Source organism: Oncorhynchus kisutch, linkage group LG23 (assembly GCF_002021735.2).
Source record: "Oncorhynchus kisutch isolate 150728-3 linkage group LG23, Okis_V2, whole genome shotgun sequence".
NCBI lineage: Eukaryota > Metazoa > Chordata > Actinopteri > Salmoniformes > Salmonidae > Oncorhynchus > Oncorhynchus kisutch.
This window is the reverse complement of record NC_034196.2, coordinates 33,454,069-33,474,747: the sequence shown is the minus strand read 5'-3', so window position 1 is coordinate 33,474,747 and position 20,679 is coordinate 33,454,069. Positions and strand designations below refer to the sequence as shown.

Sequence of the window (20,679 nt, the reverse complement as noted above, 5' to 3'; positions counted from 1 at the left end):
ATTGGACATCTTGATACAATGAGAACGACTAATGTCTGTCTCTTCCCACAAACCCTTTCATCAGTCAAAATGTCTGCTTCCTTGAGTTGTCAGAGTGTGATATCGGTGACAAACATGTTGACATTCGTTCAATAATTTGTTCAATAACGGTTTGAGATTATTCTACTTTAAAGTGTTGTGATATATTCTAACGATGACCAGTTGTTTTGATACGTGGGCGAGGCTTTGACAAATAGCGTGTTTCTGGCTAGCCAATTATATAGCAGCTAACGTTAGCCAATGTTACTTGGCTGTTGCTCGCGTCTTTGTTTCCACACCTTTGCCCCACAGAACGCGCTTGCCAGAGTCGACACTTCGATATACAATAACTCTGCAACACGAGCACTTCATGTCACTGCAGCAAGGTATGTATTCAACCTGACGGTTAAAGACATTGACAATTAGCTCACTTAGGGGCGGCAGGGTAGCCTAGTGGTTAGAGCTCTAGACTAGTAACCGGAAGGTTGCAAGTTCAAACCCCCGAGCTGACAAGGTACAAAACCCACTGTTCCTAGGCCGTCATTGAAAATAAGAATTTGTTCTTGACTTGCCTGGTTAAATAAAGGTCAAATAAAAACTCACTGGCTGCTAAGATGATTGCCTCCAAGTTGGAATCTGGTACTTTCCCTTTTGTGTTGTCAGAATCGTGCAGCTCGTATTCGGGTGGGGAAAGGAGACCGACCACTAACCTATGAGCAAGCACTCCACCCCCACCACATAGGACACCGCAAGCTGGCTCTCCCAGCACACTAGTGAGTCACTGTCTAGTTTCCCCCACTTATCTGACCTTGTACAAGATAACTTTGTTAATAGCTATACACTGGGCTAGGTTACAGACTAACCATAGTGATCAGATAGAAATGCCGACCAACTTGATCATTGTGTGTCAAAGGAGACCTAACCTTTCTCCCTCCATCCCGTTCTTTATCTCCTAGGTAACCTACAGGGATTCCATTCCAGTCTAGAACTATTCACTACTTGTAAATCATGTGTTGGAGTTAAATGGACTTATGAAAAACTCAGTGGAATGCTTTTTCGTTTATTGATTTCTCATGACACAGTCACATTGAACAAAGCATTAAAAAGCTGCTTCAGTGCAAAAAGACAAGGCACACAGATTACATCATCTTCGTCCATATCAAAGGTTAGAGTATGAACAATTCCCTTAAATATCAGTGATATATTCCTGTCTGTAAGGCCACATTGATTTTTCAAAACAATTAAAACGATTCCACACGAATATAACATTTGTCTGATCTACATCTAGCAAAATGTCCCTCTTGATTTATTTTGGGAAAAAAGGGTCTCATGGCTGTAATGGTTAATACTCAGATTGTATCACTCATTGTAGAACATTTTGTTCACACAGACAGTAAACTTCACATTCTCAGACACCTTGCCTGTGTCCCAATCTGTTCTTTCTTCTAAAGTGTGCACTTGTACACTCCTTCCCATACATTTAATACCATTGGATCAGTATAGACATGCACTAAAGGGAGTTAATGTCTTATAATACCAGTCATTTACTTTGAAATCCACGAAGTCAACAAGTGCACACTAAATGGAAGAAAGTACAGCTTATTATGAGGCAGGTTGGGAGGCACACAAACAGCAAAGATAGGACAAATACCACTTGTCCTCTGGGCTCACATTCTGTAGGAACAGGCTCATTCAGTTTTCCCTTCTTTCACCTCTCTTTCCCTGGAAAAGTGCTCAGACTAAAATGTAAAACACAGCTCTCGTCTTCCTTATGCTCCATACACACAGCGAGTGGCAAACAGGGAAATCAATCCATTGGGGGAGAAGTAGCCACTTCGCCACTCACAGTGTGAACAAGACCATAAAGCAAGGGGAAAGGCAGGTTGGCTAAATGGGATTGATGGTAAAAAGCATTGAGGGGGGGGGGGGGGGGGGGGGAATCTGTGTCTAGACATGGTGTGTGGGATCTGTGTCTAGGGACAACTTCATCCTACTCCGGGAAACCTTGGGCTAAATTGGGTCAAAACCTCTACATTGCTATTGCAACCGCTTCCTTTCGGTGGTTATGACACTGACTTCTGATTGGCTCTGGCTAGTGAGAAAAAGGTTGATTGGATGCCAGACCCTGTACTCAGATATAAAGAACATAATCATGATAAACAGTGTGTTCCAGGTACATTTTCTGCATATATTTTCTTATTAGAACATACTGATGTGGTTCCTTAAATTCTAATTCACACATGCGTATAATACAATGAGTGAAATAGGACAAATATAAGCACCCACCAAATCATCATCTGCATGTAAAATGTGTCTCTGGAACGCACCCAAGGAGTCTATACAGTGCAACATGCCTGCCAACACAATAACATCACAGTATGTGGATGGACTGAGGGTAGGTAAGAGAGTTTGGGTTAGTCCATCCACAGAGTGAAACATCAGCACAGTTCAGGTGGAACAGTGCTCACTATGCTAATTATACTTAGACAACATTTGTCCAATCCCAAATCGACCTCTCTAGCCCTCGCTCCTAAGCATTTGTGTAGATCTAAAAAGTAGCATTACGCCACAAGCAATCTGGTGAATATCATGCCAAATATATCAATGTGGACCTTATTTTCATATTCTATTGGGATTTTCTAAACATTGACAGCCATATTGATATGAGCCATGCTTTGGGAAAACCTCTAATGGTGTCCAACATTGTGGTCACAGATGTACCTCCCAACTGTCACCTACTGCTGCTTTTGAGGCGTTTTGTATGTTCTCAAACAAGCTCATCGCCATATTGTTAATACCTTTCAGATCTACATTTGGTTGCATATGGATAAGGGGCTATGGGGTAAATTTGGGATTGGATGTTGGCACTAGGCTATGGTCCCACCCTGCTTGCAGCGTGACTGGTTATATCTTGGTGGCGCGGCAGCTGTCGCCCTCGCATGACTGCAGCTTGATCAGCCGTTGGTTCATGGCCTGGAGGAGGGTGGGGTCAACCTTCTTAACAATGTTCTCCAATTGGTGCGGGTCAGAGGTCAAGTTATATACCTCAACAAATGACTGAGGAGAGAGAGAAAAAGCAAGAGAGAACAGATTGAGAGGTCAATTACTCATTAAAATCAATAGAAACAAGACAACATGTACTAAATAAGCTAGGTAGTACACTTCCAAAGTTAATTTAAAAACAGTACATAAAACAGAGCCATATACAGTCTTTACATATATGGCTCTGCATAAACCTACTAACAGACAAAACTGCTACTGTAAGTCATAAAAACATAACAAATGCACATGCCCACACACCTCAGTGTCTGCAAACTCGCAGTACTGCAGGTTGTGTTCAGCCAGGGTCCTAACACAGGCATAGGTGTTGTTGTAGGCATCCTCACACACACAGTCTGGGAAACATTGCTGGAGCAAAGAAGAACAAGAGACATTTTGCCTTCCTCCAAGACATAGAGCTGCACTTCAGTGGGACTATAGCCTCTACTACAGGAATAATGTACAGTACTTAAAGAGTCAGGCAACTGCTGGTGGAGGGTAGGAGCAATGGTTATGAAGGGTAGGGGAACAGGGCAATTACATTAGTTCATTGTAAATGGTAACAAGGGTATTGTAAAGGGGTAACTCACTGACAGACCAGGGCCCAGTTTAGGGCAAGCGGGGTCGGGGTCAAGGTGTCCCTCTCCTGTGTACTCTACCAGGAAGTAGGGGCGAGCTGTACCGTTACGCAGCTCAGGGGCCTACAAAGAGAGAGTCAGATGGACAGACTATTACATAGAGAGAGGTGTATTGATAACCTACAGACAGACAAAGATGATAAATGGACAGAGAACAATAAGTAACCGAATTGACCATTAGAGAGGAAGGACTGTCAATCCAAAACACTGAGACAAAAGATAGTGGTAGACAGACATTTAGCTCACCATCTGAGAGAGGAAGGACTGTCCATCCATATTAACAAAGGAGAGGTTGAGTCCTGAGATGTCCAGAAAAGTGGGAGCCAGGTCTATGTTCAACACCGGGGCCTGGAGGAACACACACATAGGTAAGTATGGATGGAAAAGTGGAATGAGAGCATGGATGGATGTGTGGTTGATGGATAATAAGTGGATTGAGAGATAGATAAATGGAGCTAGGGACTCACCGGGAGTGTCTGTTGGGGTTTGATGCCTGGCCCACGTACCATGAGAGGGATCCTGATATCAAAGTCGTACAATTGTCTCTTGTCAATGGGCAGAGAGAATTGACCTGGAAGACAGAACATAAAAGGCACAGAATAACTAGAATGCCACTAGAATACATTACTATAGAACATTTCTGTTGAGAGTGGTGACATATCCTGATACAGAAAACTGGGGATTTCATTACGTTTCCCAAACGTAGCTTTTAATAATCTGACAAATGTGAAGTTGATACTAGGGGTCTGTTTGTTGTTTGTGAAGTTGAGCTGTGAAGTTGAACTGTTACGTCAACCACAGGAAGGGGGTCACTGCAGGTGTGAAACAAACAGATACCAAATATAAGCAGGCAGACAGACACATACACCCACACTTACCGGTGTGGTAGCCATTGTCAGAAGTGTAGAAGATGTAGGTGTTGTTGAGCTCCTTCAGGTCTTCTAGTTTCTTGACCAGCGCCTCCACCATGTCGTCCACTGACAGCAGGGTCTGCCATCTGCAGTACGGGAGGGGAATTACAACCATTACAGGAAAATCAGAGACTTGAGATGAGAACTATTTTGTATTTTGCTACAATTGTATCCAGGTATTACGAGAGGTTTATTGCGATGGAGTACAGTGATTTGATTAGCTGGGTGTATTATGAAAAGTGTTTCAGGATGATTTGATTGGCTGTTGTACCTTTTCCTGTAGGCATTATCCAGGAAGTTCAGGGAGGTGCTGGGCATGGGGTTGCTAGGCTGGCGCAACAACCAGTGTTTATCCTTCCCGGGTTTGTCAAAACTACCATCCCGGGGGGCTTTGACATCTGTAAAGTTTTTCTCATACTGAGGGGCGGCGGTCCAGGGGGAGTGAGGGGCGGGAGGGGACAACATGATGAAGAACGGACGCTGGGGACTCCTGTCATCCAGGAAATGGAGAGATCTGTTCAACTGGAGACGAAGGAGAGAGGTAGTGGAAAGAGATAGCATTAAAGAGAGAGAGCAAAGATTAAAATCAGGTGCTTTAATCAAATCCTAACAATCACAACACAGACAGATGAGCTTTTGTTATATGAAAAACTAAACTAAAAACTGTAACTTATAGTAGTTAGAACCCAAACAAGACTGGGGGAATATATTTTTGGAACGTCGAGACAAAACTCCTCTCAGGCATCCAGAGACAATAGTCGGAGTGGTGGCGGACAAAACAAAACCAGACCGGCCATGTAATGAACTGGAGGAGTTGGAACGAAGACAAGTGGTGAGTTACACAACACATCTGTGAAACATTAGACTTAGTTCTGGTCCTGGTTCAGATGGCTCAGTGTATTAGAGCATGGTGCTGGCAAAAAAAAAACAGTATGCTTCATAAATGTGAACACTAAAATAGCTACTAAATGAACATTTCTAGTAAATATCCATACAGTGCATTCAGAAAGTATTCAGACCCCTTGACTTTCCACTCCCTCTCTCCTCCCACTCCCCTTTATTACGTTGCAGTCTTATTCTAAAATGTATTGAATTGTGTTTTCCCCTCATCTTCACACAATACCCCATAATGACAAAGAAACTTTTAGAAATTTATGCAAATTCATTCAAAATTAAACCGAAATATCTAAATCTAATTTTATTGGTCACATGTGCCGAATACAACAGGTGTAGCGTAGACCTTACAGTGAAATGCTTTACTTACGAGCCTCTAACAAACAATGCAGTTAAAAAATATATATGAATAAGAACAAGAGATAAAAGTAACAAGTAACTAAAGAGCAGCAGTAAAATAACAATAGTGAGACTATATACAGGGGGGCTCTAGAGGAATTGATTTAAATAAATTGTTTGAATAAGGCTGTGACGTAACAAAATGTGGAAAAAGTGGTCTGAATACTTTCCAAATGCACTGTATAAAGTATGCATCTAAAACAGCAAACGGGTTGGTTGTTTAGCAACAAAACCGACGTGTGCGCAACTATGGGGCATCACAGCAAAGTCAAAAAATATATGGCAAATAGAAATCAAAACTGGATGGTCTTCAGAGATAGATGGGAGTTGTCAAGGGTAGCTGAAGGATGGGACTAAAAACACACATAAGATAACTATTGTAAAATAGACTGTGTCCGTAACCTGCATATAGTATGTATAAGCTGGAAGTAGAAGTGTTGTTGTCGCTTAGTTTACTCCAATTAGGAGGGGTGGTAGGGTTAGGGGGGGGGGGGAAATAAAAGGGGGAGGGGGGGTGAGATTCCTACTTGGAAATGATCAGAACCAACCAATAGCAAAGCGCTACACAAATTGTTTAATTTCTCCTCTGAGGCTCAGAGTTTCCGTCATACAGCATACGGCTCTGGGTTTATGATCACAAAAGGTGTTACATTTTAGAAAAATAATTGTAGATGTCGCACCATTTGTACATGCATGTTTTTAAACTTTTAAATACAGAATAAGTGTGTTAATCATGAAGTTGGCCTAATATTCCTTAAAATTAAACAGACTGGGTTGTTGACATGTAAACTATATTTAATCTCCAATGGTTATTGAAAACATAAATACATTTGCACAATGAGCACTTTTGTCTCAAACACATTGTTACAGTTGGTTAGCTAGCCAGCTAGATTTTTTTGCCATATTAGCATTGACATGAAATCAGTCAAAATACCTCAAAACAAGACATGGTATTAAGAACAAGATGAAACTATGATTCCCCACATCGCAGTTTGTCATTGTTGGTAGCTATCTGGCCACCTAGAATCACAACTCACGGCCCCATTTAAGCGTGTGCATCAATTGTGACATTGTCAGCTACCAAACTCTTACAGACAAGTTCAAGATCCGTTCATTGACATCTGTAAGTAACAGGCATTTCTTACATACATAAACACAGTTAAACTGAAGCTTTAAAGTAAAGTGCCTGTGGAGCTGTTCACCATGGGTTAAGAGACCATTTCACCCTTTCAAAGTGTAAGCCAAGCAGAAAGTTTACCAAGTCACATGACCAGGGGTGGGATATACATGCAGACACACATAGGTAAGAAGACTACTGCCGGAGAATAATCACTCATTAACAACACAGAATATGCCAAATAAAGAAACTCCCCCTTTGCATATTTTGGTACGGGTGAGGTAACTGCTCCAGAAAGCTACCTTTTCATTGGCTGCTCCAGATAGCTACCTTTTCATTGGCAAGATTAGTAAACTTAGGCATGACATGCCAACAACAAAATTCTGACCTACATGCATAACTGACCAAATTATGAAAGACAATAATTGTAATTTTGAATTCCATAGAGTGAGTATGGAAGAGGTGAAAAACAACAATGGAAAGCCATCTGGGTCTGACAACTTTGATGGAAAATTACTGAGGATGATAACGGACTATATTACCACCTCTCATCTACGCCTACAGACCTGGAAGGAAGCAAGTCATTCCACTACCCAAGAATAGCAAAGCACCCTTTACTGGCTCAAACAGCTGACGAATCAGCACGTTACCAACACTTACTAAACTTTTGGAAAAAATGGTGTTGGACCAGATTCAATGCTATTTCACAATAAACAATATTTTCAGCACGCTTATAGGGAAGATCACTTAACATGTATGGCACTTACACAAATGACTGATGATTGGCTGAAGGAAATTGATAAGTGGATTGTGCGAGCTGTTTAGTTTGATTTCAGTGAAGCTTTTGACATTGATCATAATCTGCTACTGGAAAAATGTGTATTATGGCTTTACATCTGCTGCTATATCGTGTTACCCATCTAACAGAACAGAGGGTGTTCTTTAATGGAAGCCTCTCCAACATAATCTAGGTAGAGTCAGGCATTCCCCAGGGCACATCCTTTATATCCACACAAACTTGGTGCAAATCAATGCCCGCGAGAAACCTGGCAACATTCAAAGCCACACTTGAGTTTGGTTGTTCCCTTGTGAGAAGTAAAGGCACACACGAGAAGAATGCAAGAGAGAATCCCCACCAAAAAAACAACATTGCCATCAATACCTTGCATTTTCCCAAATAAAACAGATATATAATAAAGGGGGTCAATGTAAATAGTACGTGTAGCCATTTCATTAACTGTTCAATAAGATGGTCCGAAATTTAAAATAAAAAAACTAAAAGCATTGTATTTTTGACAAATCATTCACTAAACCTAAACTAAAAGTCTTGTAATGAATAATGTGGAAATTCAGCAAGTTGAAGGAGACTAAACGGCTTGGTGCAACCCTGGATTGTAAAACTGTCATGGTCAAAACATATTGATGCAACGGTAGCTAAAATGGGGAGAAGTCTGTCCATAATAAAGTGCTTCTCTGCTTTCTTGACATCACTATCAACCAAAGTCCTACAGACCCTAGTTGTTGCACCTGGACTACTGCCCAGTCACATGATCAAGTGCCACTAAGAGGGACATAGGAAAATTACAGTTGGCCAGAACAGAGCAGCAAAGAACTCTTTTTCACATCAAGTAACTCATGAATAAAAAAAGAAAAGCTAATAAAAAAATGCAAGCTATAAAATCATATTTTTTAAACTACACCTTATGGAACAGTGCAGACTGAAGACACACTCGTACATTGTAATATTGCTGTATTATGGATTTGGTACTGTAGATATGTTGTGGTATTGTACTGTGTAATAACGTGTTGTGTGATATACTGTTTTATTTTGTATGTAATTTCCTAATGGGGATCCGTAATAAAATACACATAAAAAAGAAGGTACGGTTGGGCACGATACAGGTAAGGCGCGGAAAGGTACAGGTAAGGCGCGGAAAGGTACAGGTAAGGCGCGGAAAGGTACAGGTAAGGCGCGGAAAGGTACAGGTAAGGTGCGGAAAGATACAGGTAAGGTACAGGTAAGGTGCGGAAAGATACAGGTGGGGTGAAGGTATGGTAACGTAAGATACATGTAACGGAAGGTTCTGGTAAGGTAGCGTAAGGTAAGATACATGTAATGTACAGGTAAGGGAAGGTTCTGGTAAGGTGACGGGTAAGGTAGCGTAAGGTAAGATACATGTAACGTACAGGTAAGGTAAGATACATGTAACATACAGGTAAGGTAAGGTTCTGGTAAGGTAGCGTAAGGAAAGATACATGTAACGTACAGGTAAGGTAAGGTTCTGTAAGGTAGCGTAAGGAAAGATACATGTAACGTACAGGTAAGGTAAGGTTCTGGTAAGGTAGCGTAAGGAAAGATACATGTAACATACAGGTATGGTAAGGTTCTGGTAAGGTAGCGTAGCGTAAGGAAAGATACATGTAACGTACAGGTAACGTAAGGTTCTGGTAAGGTAGCGTAAGGAAAGATACATGTAAGTGGTTGTGATGATTCAATGTTTTTAAAGTATTTAACTGTATACAGCTAAAAGGTTCATTTTCACACTATGGCCAAAGTGTTTCTTTCCTAACAGGCTGTGGCTACCGTCTGTCGCTCATTAGGGGTAACCTAGTCAGTTGCACAACTGAAATGTGTCTTCAGCATTTAACCCAACCCCTCTGAATCAGAGAGGGAACAGTTGGTTGGGGGTTAATTGCCTTACCGTGCTCCACTTTGCCAGCTCTGGGATTCAAACCAGCTACCTTTCGGTCAGTGGCCCAATGCTCGTAACCGCTAGGCTTCCTGCCGAGTTCGGGTAGGCAAACCGAGCGAGTGTGCTTGCATACCAGTGGAGGCTGCTGAGGGGAGGACGGCTCATAATAATGGCTAGAACAGAGCGCATTAAAACACATGGAAACCATGCGTTTGATATATTTACCATTCCACTAATTCCACTTCCGCCATTACCACAATCCCATCCTCCCCAATTAAGGTGCCACCAACCTCCTGTGTCATATACACCCTTTATGCTTCAGAATACACAAGATCAAGCACGCACAAAATAACAATTTTTATTTTTTTCATTTTGAAAGCCATCAGTGTGAATTATTGATGCCCAGAGCTGGAAACACATCAGATGACTTCCACAACAAGTGAAAAATATCAGAAAAAAATGGGATTGAGAAACTGCAGAGTGAAGGACAAGCAGTCAACAAGTGCTCAGCATATGTGGGACCTCCTTCAAGACTGTTGAAAAAGCATTCCAGGTGAAGCTGGTTGAGAGAATGCCAAGCATGTACAATGCTATCAAGGCAAAGGTTGGCTACTTTGCATAATCTCAAATAGAAAATATATTTTGATTTGTGAAACACTTTTCGTTACTACATGATTCCTTATGTGTTATTTCAGTTGATGTCTTCACTATTATTATACAATGTAGAAAATAGTCAAAATAGAGAAACACCCTTGAATGAGTAGGTGTCCAAACGTTTGACTGTTACTGTACATAAATATATAAAAATATATTTTCAAACACAAACTTGGTTACACGTGTCCTTCACTAAAACAAAAAAGTGCAAAAATATAAATACCCTAAACTATTTACAAATGACATTCATGTTGGTTTTACATCCCAGGTGTAGATGATTAGATTTTATATTCACCGTAGCTTGTGTATGTTGTGATAGAGGGACTGCTTCAAACCCCCCCCCCATCCCCCGTGTTTTGTGCAATACTTGCAGTTCTTCCTTTTGGCATGCATGTTGGATAGTGGCACTCACCTTGAGTGGGGGGTCTTGTGACAATTGCGAGGTTGCTTTGGGCCCCCAATTTAGCCATTTCCAACACCAGCTGCTCTTGGAAAGCCAACTGGGAGAGAGGGGTTTGACCTTTTGCTTGTGGAGAATGAAAGCATTTACTGTAGCAATGTCCACAAAGTTAACAAAAAGTCTTCTACCACTTCCTGGTCTTGTGGAGGAGCATCAGATAGGTCGACACCCCCCATGCTAGCATTGTAGTCCTTCACAGAAACGGGGACATTCTTCTTTTTTCACCCTTGAGACATGGTTGTTATTCAAGGCCTTTTGCTGTGTAGTGAGCATGGTTACTGCCCTAGTGTCCTTCCATTTCACAAAAAGCAGCGTGTTAGTCCTGATCCAACGTATGGTCCCCCTCTCCACTGTCTTTGTCATGTCGTTTACCTTGGTCTTGGGGAAACCGATTCTGTTAGTATGAATGGTGCCACAAGCCCCTATTTTCTTTATCAAGAGGTCTATTAAAAAGTGGATGTAGAACCACCAGACATGGTGATTGACATAGCAATGGGGGGGGGGGGGGGGGGGGGTGAAGACCTTGACCGGCGGGGGCGCTTACTGGGGAGGGGTGGCTCCCAAACGTCATCATCCAAATCCTCTGCATCCTCTGTGGTGAATAAAATAAAGAGATATGGTAAGACACACAGAATTAGTTGACAATTTACAGTAAAAACACCAAGCCTAAACTATCTGTACAGTGACTCACATAGGTGTGAAGCACACACACACACACACTTTGGAGACAAAGGCAGAGGTGAGAACCACAAATAAACAATGGCCATGAGAGTTTAATGGCCTCTCTAAAGTTACAAGAATGAAACAGGAAACAGTGAACTAATATGAAACAGACAATAACTACTTTGGAATTATATAACATTGTAATGATTTGTTATAGGCCTATGTACCCTAATCCAAAGCACAAAAAGCAGACAGCTTATAAAAAACGAAATACATATATTAAGGTAGGTATATAAAGTCATGAAAATGATTTACTTACAGATCAAACAGTGGATCCAATCCTTCTAGAACGCAATCTTCGTCGGCAGAGTCGAAATCCTTGTTGTCCAAATTGTTACCCTGATCCGAGTCCAACCAGTATTTTATTCAAAGCTTCTATGTCGGAATACATATTAATATCTGCCTTGTTTTTAGCTTCCTGTTAGATATTCTTAGTTTTTACCCCTTGAGAAGCCATCTTTCATGCTAAAGTGATAAAATGAAAGTGGTGAAATCTGTTTACAAGGTGCATCTCTGAGTCAGGTAGCAATAGTTCGCATTAAGCATACATGGTTCTAGGCATTGTCCCACCCAGGTCAAATGCATATCCCTGGAAAGCTTATCTCATTGGCTACAAGACTCAAGGTGCCATAGTAGCCAATCCCCTGAATAATAGATGTCTACAGCACGTAAGCAGGCAACATCATATTTTTGAGACGCAAAGAGTCACTCGGTGGACAGTCGATGTTGCCATTAAGTCATACATAATTACATAACATGGCAATAGGCTAGATTTGTTCCTATCAACCTAAGGATTCATTTGATACCACCCATGTAGCTTTAGCTCAAACACAGACCAAATAAAAGCTTACCTTGTAAGATATTTGCTGTTTGGTGAAAACGTTGTGTAAAATAAACATTGTGACTCTCTGGGCTGGTGATCAATAACGGTAGGTCACAGGCAGACAAATAAGATATTTGCTGTTTGGTGAAAACATTGTGTAAAATAAACATTGTGACTCTCTGGGCTGGTGATCAATAACGGTAGGTCACAGGCAGACAAATAAGATATCCTCATGATCTGTGGAGTCCCCGCTTTCAGTGTGAATCAACATATTCTGTGTTTATTCTATTTATGCTTCACAACGCTAACCGGAATGTAGGTAGCAGCAATCTTGAAATGAGGTCATTGGCTCGGCCTGCCCTTATACATTTGTATACCCACATATGGTAGTAAGTCAAAGCAAAGATTTTAAGGCACAGGTCAATAGTCAAGATACTCAGCTTTCTGCAGACACCCTGCTTTTACAGATAAAAAATTAGTGAATATGGTCCCCAAATATGCGCAAACTGTTTCGGGTGGGGAGCATGCGGATGGTTTAAGGGTTAAGGTTAGGGAAAATAGATTTTGAATGGAAATTAATTTGTTTGTAGGAGGACAGGTTTTTGCTATCTGTGTAATGTGTAAAGTGTCCAGATAAGCACAGCTCCCCTCAGAATCTACATTCCTCTCAGGGAAGTGATCTCTGTATCTGTCATCAAAAAGGGTCTGCAGCTGATCAAACACACCGAAGAATGACCCTGGATAGAACCCCAGCATCAACGAGGCATCAGCTACCGCGTCGCGTCTCACGGGGGTTATACCGCATCACGTCTCACAGGGGTTATACCGCATCACGTCTCACAGGGGTTATACACACCCAACCACACAGGGCACACACCCACACAGTTGTATGGGTTGAAGACTTACTATGAGGTCTGTGAGGTAGTCTTTTTCATAATTGTCTCCGTGCTGCTCCTCTTTACCATTGACTGACAGAGTGTAGTTGTAGTACTGAGAGTTCCCCATCTGCAACGACAAACACACAAAAGCATCAACACAGCTGTGACATCATCATCATACACAAATATATCATGTGTCTGTACAGGACTTACCAGTGCATGCCATTGGTCCCAGCCTGGGGGAACATAGCCAACATTCCCTGTTTCCTTCTTCCCGTACTGAGGAGAGAGAGAGAGGAACACGTGACATAGTGCTAGACAGAGACATGTGAAGCAGGGTTGTGGTTAATTCCATTTCAATTCCAGTAAATACAGAAAGTAATACAAATTCCAAGTTCAAATGTTCCTAACTGAATGGAATGGACCCCAACTCTGATGTGAAATACAAAAAGCCTAGACACACAATAGACATATGGGAACAACTGACAGTAACTAGATTACATTACAGATGGATCTGGGGAAGGAAATGCATGCAGCCAAAAAGAGTGATTTCACAAGAATTTGCACATATTTACTACCTTTTCTATAATAAAGAACTGTTAATACAGTTTGGAAGTTGAGGTGATTCATAGATCTGATGATCTTGGCAGAAGTTAGACTAACTCAGGTTGAGCCTGCTGAACAACCAGGTTAAAATGACATGACACGTCAGTATGTCCAGCAGAAAAGAGGAAGAAGCAGTGGTAGATTCATGCACGGATTATATGACCACATCAATTAACAGCTAGGGAAGCATCACATGATGGCATGCATGTAGTGTGTGTGATGGGGAGAAAAAAAAGCAATAGTTACATAACGCAATATTATATCGATACTTTGACTCCAATTTTATATATATAAGTTAGTACCAGTCCAAAGTTTGAACACACCTACTCATTCATATTTAATAGTCAAGACATCAAAACTATGAAATACCACATAAGGAATCATATATTAACCACAAAAAAAAGTGTTAAATAAATCTAAATATATTTTATATTTGAGATCTTCAAAGTAACCACTCTTTGCCTTGACAGCTTTGCACACTACTAGCATACTCTCAACCAGCTTAATGAGGTAGTCACCTGGAATGCATTTCAATTAACAGGTGTGCCTTGTTTAAATGTTAATTTGTGGAATTTCTTTTCTTCTTAATGCGCTTGAGACAATCAGTTGTGTTGTGACAACGTAGGGGTGGTATACAGAAGATAGCCCTATTTGGCAAAAGACCAAGTCTATATAAATGGCAAGAACAGCTCAAATAAGAAAAGAGAAATGACATCATTACTTTAAGACATGAAGGTCAGTCAAGTCGGAAAATTTTAAGAAATGTTAATGTTTCTTCAAGTCCCAAAAAACATCAAGCGCCATGATGAAACTGGCTCTCAAGAGGACCGCCACAGGAAAGGAAGATCCAGAGTTACCTCTGCTGCAGAGTTCATTAGACTTACCAGCCTCAGATTGCAGCTCAAATAAACGCTTCACAGAGTTCAAGTAACAGACACATTTCAATATCAACTGTTCAGAGGAGACTGCGTGAATCATGGTCGAATTGCTGCAAAGAAACCACAACTAAAGGACAACAATAAGAAGAGAATTGCTTGGGCCAAGAAACACGAGCAAATCAAAGTTGTCACATGCGCCAAATACGACAGTGAGATGCTTACTTACAGGCCCTAACCTACAGTGAGATGCTTACTGACAGGCCCTAACCGACAGTGAGATGCTTACTGACAGGCCCTAACAGACAGTGAGATGCTTACTGACAGGCCCTAACCGACAGTGAGATGCTTACTGACAGGCCCTAACCGACAGTGAGATGCTTACTGACAGGCCCTAACCTACAGTGAGATGCTTACTTACAGGCCAGGCCCTAACCGACAGTGAGATGCTTACTTACAGGACAGGCCCTAACAGACAGTGAGATGCTTACTTACAGGCCCTAACCGACAGTGAAATGCTTACTTACAGGCCCTAACAGACAGTGAGATGCTTACTTACAGGACAGGCCCTAACCGACAGTGAAATGCTTACTTACAGGACAGGCCCTAACTGACAGTGAAATGCTTACTTACAGGACAGGCCCTAACCGACAGTGAAATGCTTACTTACAGGACAGGCCCTAACCGACAGTGAGATGCTTACTGACAGGCCCTAACCGACAGTGAGATGCTTACTGACAGGCCCTAACCGACAGTGAGATGCTTACTGACAGGCCCTAACCGACAGTGAGATGCTTACTGACAGGCCCTAACCGACAGTGAAATGCTTACTTACAGGCCCTAACCGACAGTGAAATGCTTACTTACAGGCCCTAACCTACTGTGAGATGCTGACTGACAGGACAGGCCCTAACCTACTGTGAGATGCTGACTGACAGGACAGGCCCTAACCTACTGTGAGATGCTGACTGACAGGCCAGGCCCTAACCGACAGTGAGATGCTTACTTACAGGCCAGGCCCTAACCGACAGTGAGATGCTTACTTACAGGCCAGGCCCTAACCGACAGTGAGATGCTTACTTACAGGCCAGGCCCTAACCGACAGTGAGATGCTTACTTACAGGCCAGGCCCTAACCGACAGTGAAATGCTTACTTACAGGCCCTAACAGACAGTGAGATGCTTACTGACAGGCCCTAACCGACAGTGAAATGCTTACTTACAGGACAGGCCCTAACCGACAGTGAAATGCTTACTTACAGGACAGGCCCTAACCGACAGTGAGATGCTTACTTACAGGACAGGCCCTAACCGACAGTGAAATGCTTACTTACAGGACAGGCCCTAACCGACAGTGAAATGCTTACTTACAGGACAGGCCCTAACCGACAGTGAAATGCTTACTTACAGGACAGGCCCTAACCGACAGTGAGATGCTTACTTACAGGACAGGCCCTAACCGACAGTGAAATGCTTACTTACAGGACAGGCCCTAACCGACAGTGAGATGCTTACTTACAGGACAGGCCCTAACCGACAGTGAAATGCTTACTTACAGGACAGGCCCTAACCGACAGTGAGATGCTTACTGACAGGCCCTAACCGACAGTGAAATGCTTACTTACAGGACAGGCCCTAACCGACAGTGAGATGCTTACTTACAGGACAGGCCCTAACCGACAGTGAAATGCTTACTTACAGGACAGGCCCTAACCGACAGTGAGATGCTTACTGACAGGCCCTAACCGACAGTGAGATGCTTACTTACAGGACAGGCCCTAACCGACAGTGAAATGCTTACTTACAGGACAGGCCCTAACCGACAGTGAGATGCTTACTTACAGGACAGGCCCTAACCGACAGTGAAATGCTTACTTACAGGACAGGCCCTAACCGACAGTGAGATGCTTACTTACAGGACAGGCCCTAACCGACAGTGAAATGCTTACTTACAGGACAGGCCCTAACCGACAGTGAGATGCTTACTTACAGGACAGGCCCTAACCGACAGTGAAATGCTTACTTACAGGACAGGCCCTAACCGACAGTGAGATGCTTACTTACAGGACAGGCCCTAACCGACAGTGAAATGCTTACTTACAGGACAGGCCCTAACCGACAGTGAGATGCTTACTGACAGGCCCTAACCGACAGTGAGATGCTTACTTACAGGACAGGCCCTAACCGACAGTGAAATGCTTACTTACAGGACAGGCCCTAACCGACAGTGAGATGCTTACTGACAGGCCCAAACCTACAGTGACATGCTTACTTACAGGCCCTAACCTACAGTGAGATGCTTACTGACAGGCCCTAACCGACAGTGAAATGTTTACTTACAGGACAGGCCCTAACCGACAGTGAAATGCTTACTTACAGGACAGGCCCTAACCGACAGTGAGATGCTTACTTACAGGACAGGCCCTAACCGACAGTGAAATGCTTACTTACAGGACAGGCCCTAACCGACAGTGAGATGCTTACTGACAGGCCCTAACCGACAGTGAGATGCTTACTGACAGGCCCTAACCGACAGTGAGATGCTTACTTACAGGCCCTAACCGACAGTGAGATGCTTACTTACAGGCCCTAACCGACAGTGAGATGCTTACTGACAGGCCCTAACCGACAGTGAAATGCTTACTGACAGGCCCTAACCGACAGTGAGATGCTTACTTACAGGCCCTAACCGACAGTGAAATGCTTACTTACAGGACAGGCCCTAACCGACAGTGAAATGCTTACTTACAGGACAGGCCCTAACCGACAGTGAAATGCTTACTTACAGGACAGGCCCTAACCGACAGTGAAATGCTTACTTACAGGACAGGCCCTAACCGACAGTGAGATGCTTACTTACAGGACAGGCCCTAACCGACAGTGAAATGCTTACTTACAGGACAGGCCCTAACCGACAGTGAAATGCTTACTTACAGGACAGGCCCTAACCGACAGTGAGATGCTTACTGACAGGCCCTAACCGATAGTGAGATGCTTACTGACAGGCCCTAACCGACAGTGAGATGCTTACTGACAGGCCCTAACCGACAGTGAGATGCTTACTTACAGGCCCTAACCGACAGTGAGATGCTTACTTACAGGACAGGCCCTAACCGACAGTGAGATGCTTACTTACAGGCCAGGCCCTAACCGACAGTGAGATGCTTACTTACAGGCCAGGCCCTAACCGACAGTGAGATGCTTACTTACAGGCCAGGCCCTAACCGACAGTGAGATGCTTACTTACAGGCCAGGCCCTAACCGACAGTGAGATGCTTACTTACAGGCCAGGCCCTAACCGACAGTGAGATGCTTACTTACAGGCCAGGCCCTAACCGACAGTGAGATGCTTACTTACAGGCCCTAACCGACAGTGAGATGCTTACTTACAGGCCCTAACCTACAGTGAAATGCTTACTTACAAGCCCTAACCGACAGTGAAATGCTTACTTACAGGCCCTAACCGACAGTGAAATGCTTACTTACAGGCCCTAACCTACTGTGAGATGCTGACTGACAGGACAGGCCCTAACCTACTGTGAGATGCTGACTGACAGGACAGGCCCTAACCTACTGTGAGATGCTGACTGACAGGACAGGCCCTAACCGACAGTGAGATGCTTACTGACAGGCCCTAACAGACAGTGAGATGCTTACTGACAGGCCCTAACCGACAGTGAGATGCTTACTGACAGGCCCTAACCGACAGTGAGATGCTTACTGACAGGCCCTAACCTACAGTGAGATGCTTACTTACAGGCCAGGCCCTAACCGACAGTGAGATGCTTACTTACAGGCCAGGCCCTAACAGACAGTGAGATGCTTACTTACAGGCCCTAACCGACAGTGAAATGCTTACTTACAGGCCCTAACAGACAGTGAGATGCTTACTTACAGGACAGGCCCTAACCGACAGTGAAATGCTTACTTACAGGACAGGCCGTAACCGACAGTGAAATGCTTACTTACAGGACAGGCCCTAACGGACAGTGAGATGCTTACTTACAGGACAGGCCCTAACTGACAGTGAAATGCTTACTTACAGGACAGGCCCTAACCGACAGTGAAATGCTTACTTACAGGACAGGCCCTAACCGACAGTGAGATGCTTACTGACAGGCCCTAACCGACAGTGAGATGCTTACTGACAGGCCCTAACCGACAGTGAGATGCTTACTGACAGGCCCTAACCGACAGTGAGATGCTTACTGACAGGCCCTAACCGACAGTGAAATGCTTACTTACAGGCCCTAACCGACAGTGAAATGCTTACTTACAGGCCCTAACCTACTGTGAGATGCTGACTGACAGGACAGGCCCTAACCTACTGTGAGATGCTGACTGACAGGACAGGCCCTAACCTACTGTGAGATGCTGACTGACAGGCCAGGCCCTAACCGACAGTGAGATGCTTACTTACAGGCCAGGCCCTAACCGACAGTGAGATGCTTACTTACAGGCCAGGCCCTAACCGACAGTGAGATGCTTACTTACAGGCCAGGCCCTAACCGACAGTGAGATGCTTACTTACAGGCCCTAACCGACAGTGAAATGCTTACTTACAGGCCCTAACCGACAGTGAAATGCTTACTTACAGGCCCTAACCTACTGTGAGATGCTGACTGACAGGACAGGCCCTAACCTACTGTGAGATGCTGACTGACAGGCCAGGCCCTAACCGACAGTGAGATGCTTACTTACAGGCCAGGCCCTAACCGACAGTGAGATGCTTACTTACAGGCCAGGCCCTAACCGACAGTGAGATGCTTACTTACAGGCCAGGCCCTAACCGACAGTGAGATGCTTACTTACAGGCCCTAACCGACAGTGAAATGCTTACTTACAGGCCCTAACAGACAGTGAGATGCTTACTGACAGGCCCTAACCGACAGTGAAATGCTTACTTACAGGACAGGCCCTAACCGACAGTGAAATGCTTACTTACAGGACAGGCCCTAACCGACAGTGAGATGCTTACTTACAGGACAGGCCCTAACCGACAGTGAAATGCTTACTTACAGGACAGGCCCTAACCGACAGTGAGATGCTTACTTACAGGACAGGCCCTAACCGACAGTGAAATGCTTACTTACAGGACAGGCCCTAACCGACAGTGAGATGCTTACTGACAGGCCCTAACCGACAGTGAGATGCTTACTGACAGGCCCAAACCTACAGTGACATGCTTACTTACAGGCCCTAACCTACAGTGAGATGCTTACTGACAGGCCCTAACCGACAGTGAAATGTTTACTTACAGGACAGGCCCTAACCGACAGTGAAATGCTTACTTACAGGACAGGCCCTAACCGACAGTGAGATGCTTACTTACAGGACAGGCCCTAACCGACAGTGAAATGTTTACTTACAGGACAGGCCCTAACCGACAGTGAGATGCTTACTGACAGGCCCTAACCGACAGTGAGATGCTTACTGACAGGCCCTAACCGACAGTGAGATGCTTACTTACAGGCCCTAACCGACAGTGAGATGCTTACTTACAGGCCCTAACCGACAGTGAGATGCTTACTGACAGGCCCTAACCGACAGTGAAATGCTTACTGACAGGCCCTAACCGACAGTGAGATGCTTACTTACAGGCCCTAACCGACAGTGAAATGCTTACTTACAGGACAGGCCCTAACCGACAGTGAAATGCTTACTTACAGGACAGGCCCTAACCGACAGTGAAATGCTTACTTACAGGACAGGCCCTAACCGACAGTGAGATGCTTACTTACAGGACAGGCCCTAACCGACAGTGAGATGCTTACTTACAGGCCCTAACCGACAGTGAGATGCTTACTTACAGGCCCTAACCGACAGTGAGATGCTTACTTACAGGCCCTAACCTACAGTGAAATGCTTACTTACAGGCCCTAACCGACAGTCAAATGCTTACTTACAGGCCCTAACCTACTGTGAGATGCTGACTGACAGGACAGGCCCTAA

At 43.8% G+C, this 20,679-nt stretch overlaps 1 protein-coding gene and 1 long non-coding RNA gene across 2 annotated transcripts in view; one reads left to right on the top strand and one right to left on the bottom strand.

Annotated features, from left to right (window-relative positions):
- The first annotated feature begins 52 nt into the window (after nt 1-52).
- Nucleotides 53-1,279, top strand: LOC109868264 (uncharacterized). Its single transcript, XR_002251896.2, has 3 exons — nt 53-404; nt 682-791; nt 975-1,279. It is a non-coding gene; the product is annotated as an uncharacterized LOC109868264 (long non-coding RNA).
- The window catches only part of gnsb (glucosamine (N-acetyl)-6-sulfatase (Sanfilippo disease IIID), b), a 56,055-nt gene continuing 36,434 nt past the window's right edge, over nt 1,059-20,679 (bottom strand). The window contains exons 4-12 of the mRNA XM_020457665.2: nt 13,461-13,526; nt 13,276-13,374; nt 4,878-5,128; nt 4,574-4,692; nt 4,163-4,266; nt 3,942-4,043; nt 3,648-3,758; nt 3,319-3,426; nt 1,059-3,075 (exon numbers count right to left, since the gene is read on the bottom strand). Coding sequence (XP_020313254.1) covers nt 2,923-3,075; nt 3,319-3,426; nt 3,648-3,758; nt 3,942-4,043; nt 4,163-4,266; nt 4,574-4,692; nt 4,878-5,128; nt 13,276-13,374; nt 13,461-13,526 — 1,113 coding nt within the window. The 3' untranslated portion in view covers nt 1,059-2,922. The remainder of the gene's footprint in view (nt 3,076-3,318; nt 3,427-3,647; nt 3,759-3,941; nt 4,044-4,162; nt 4,267-4,573; nt 4,693-4,877; nt 5,129-13,275; nt 13,375-13,460; nt 13,527-20,679) is intronic.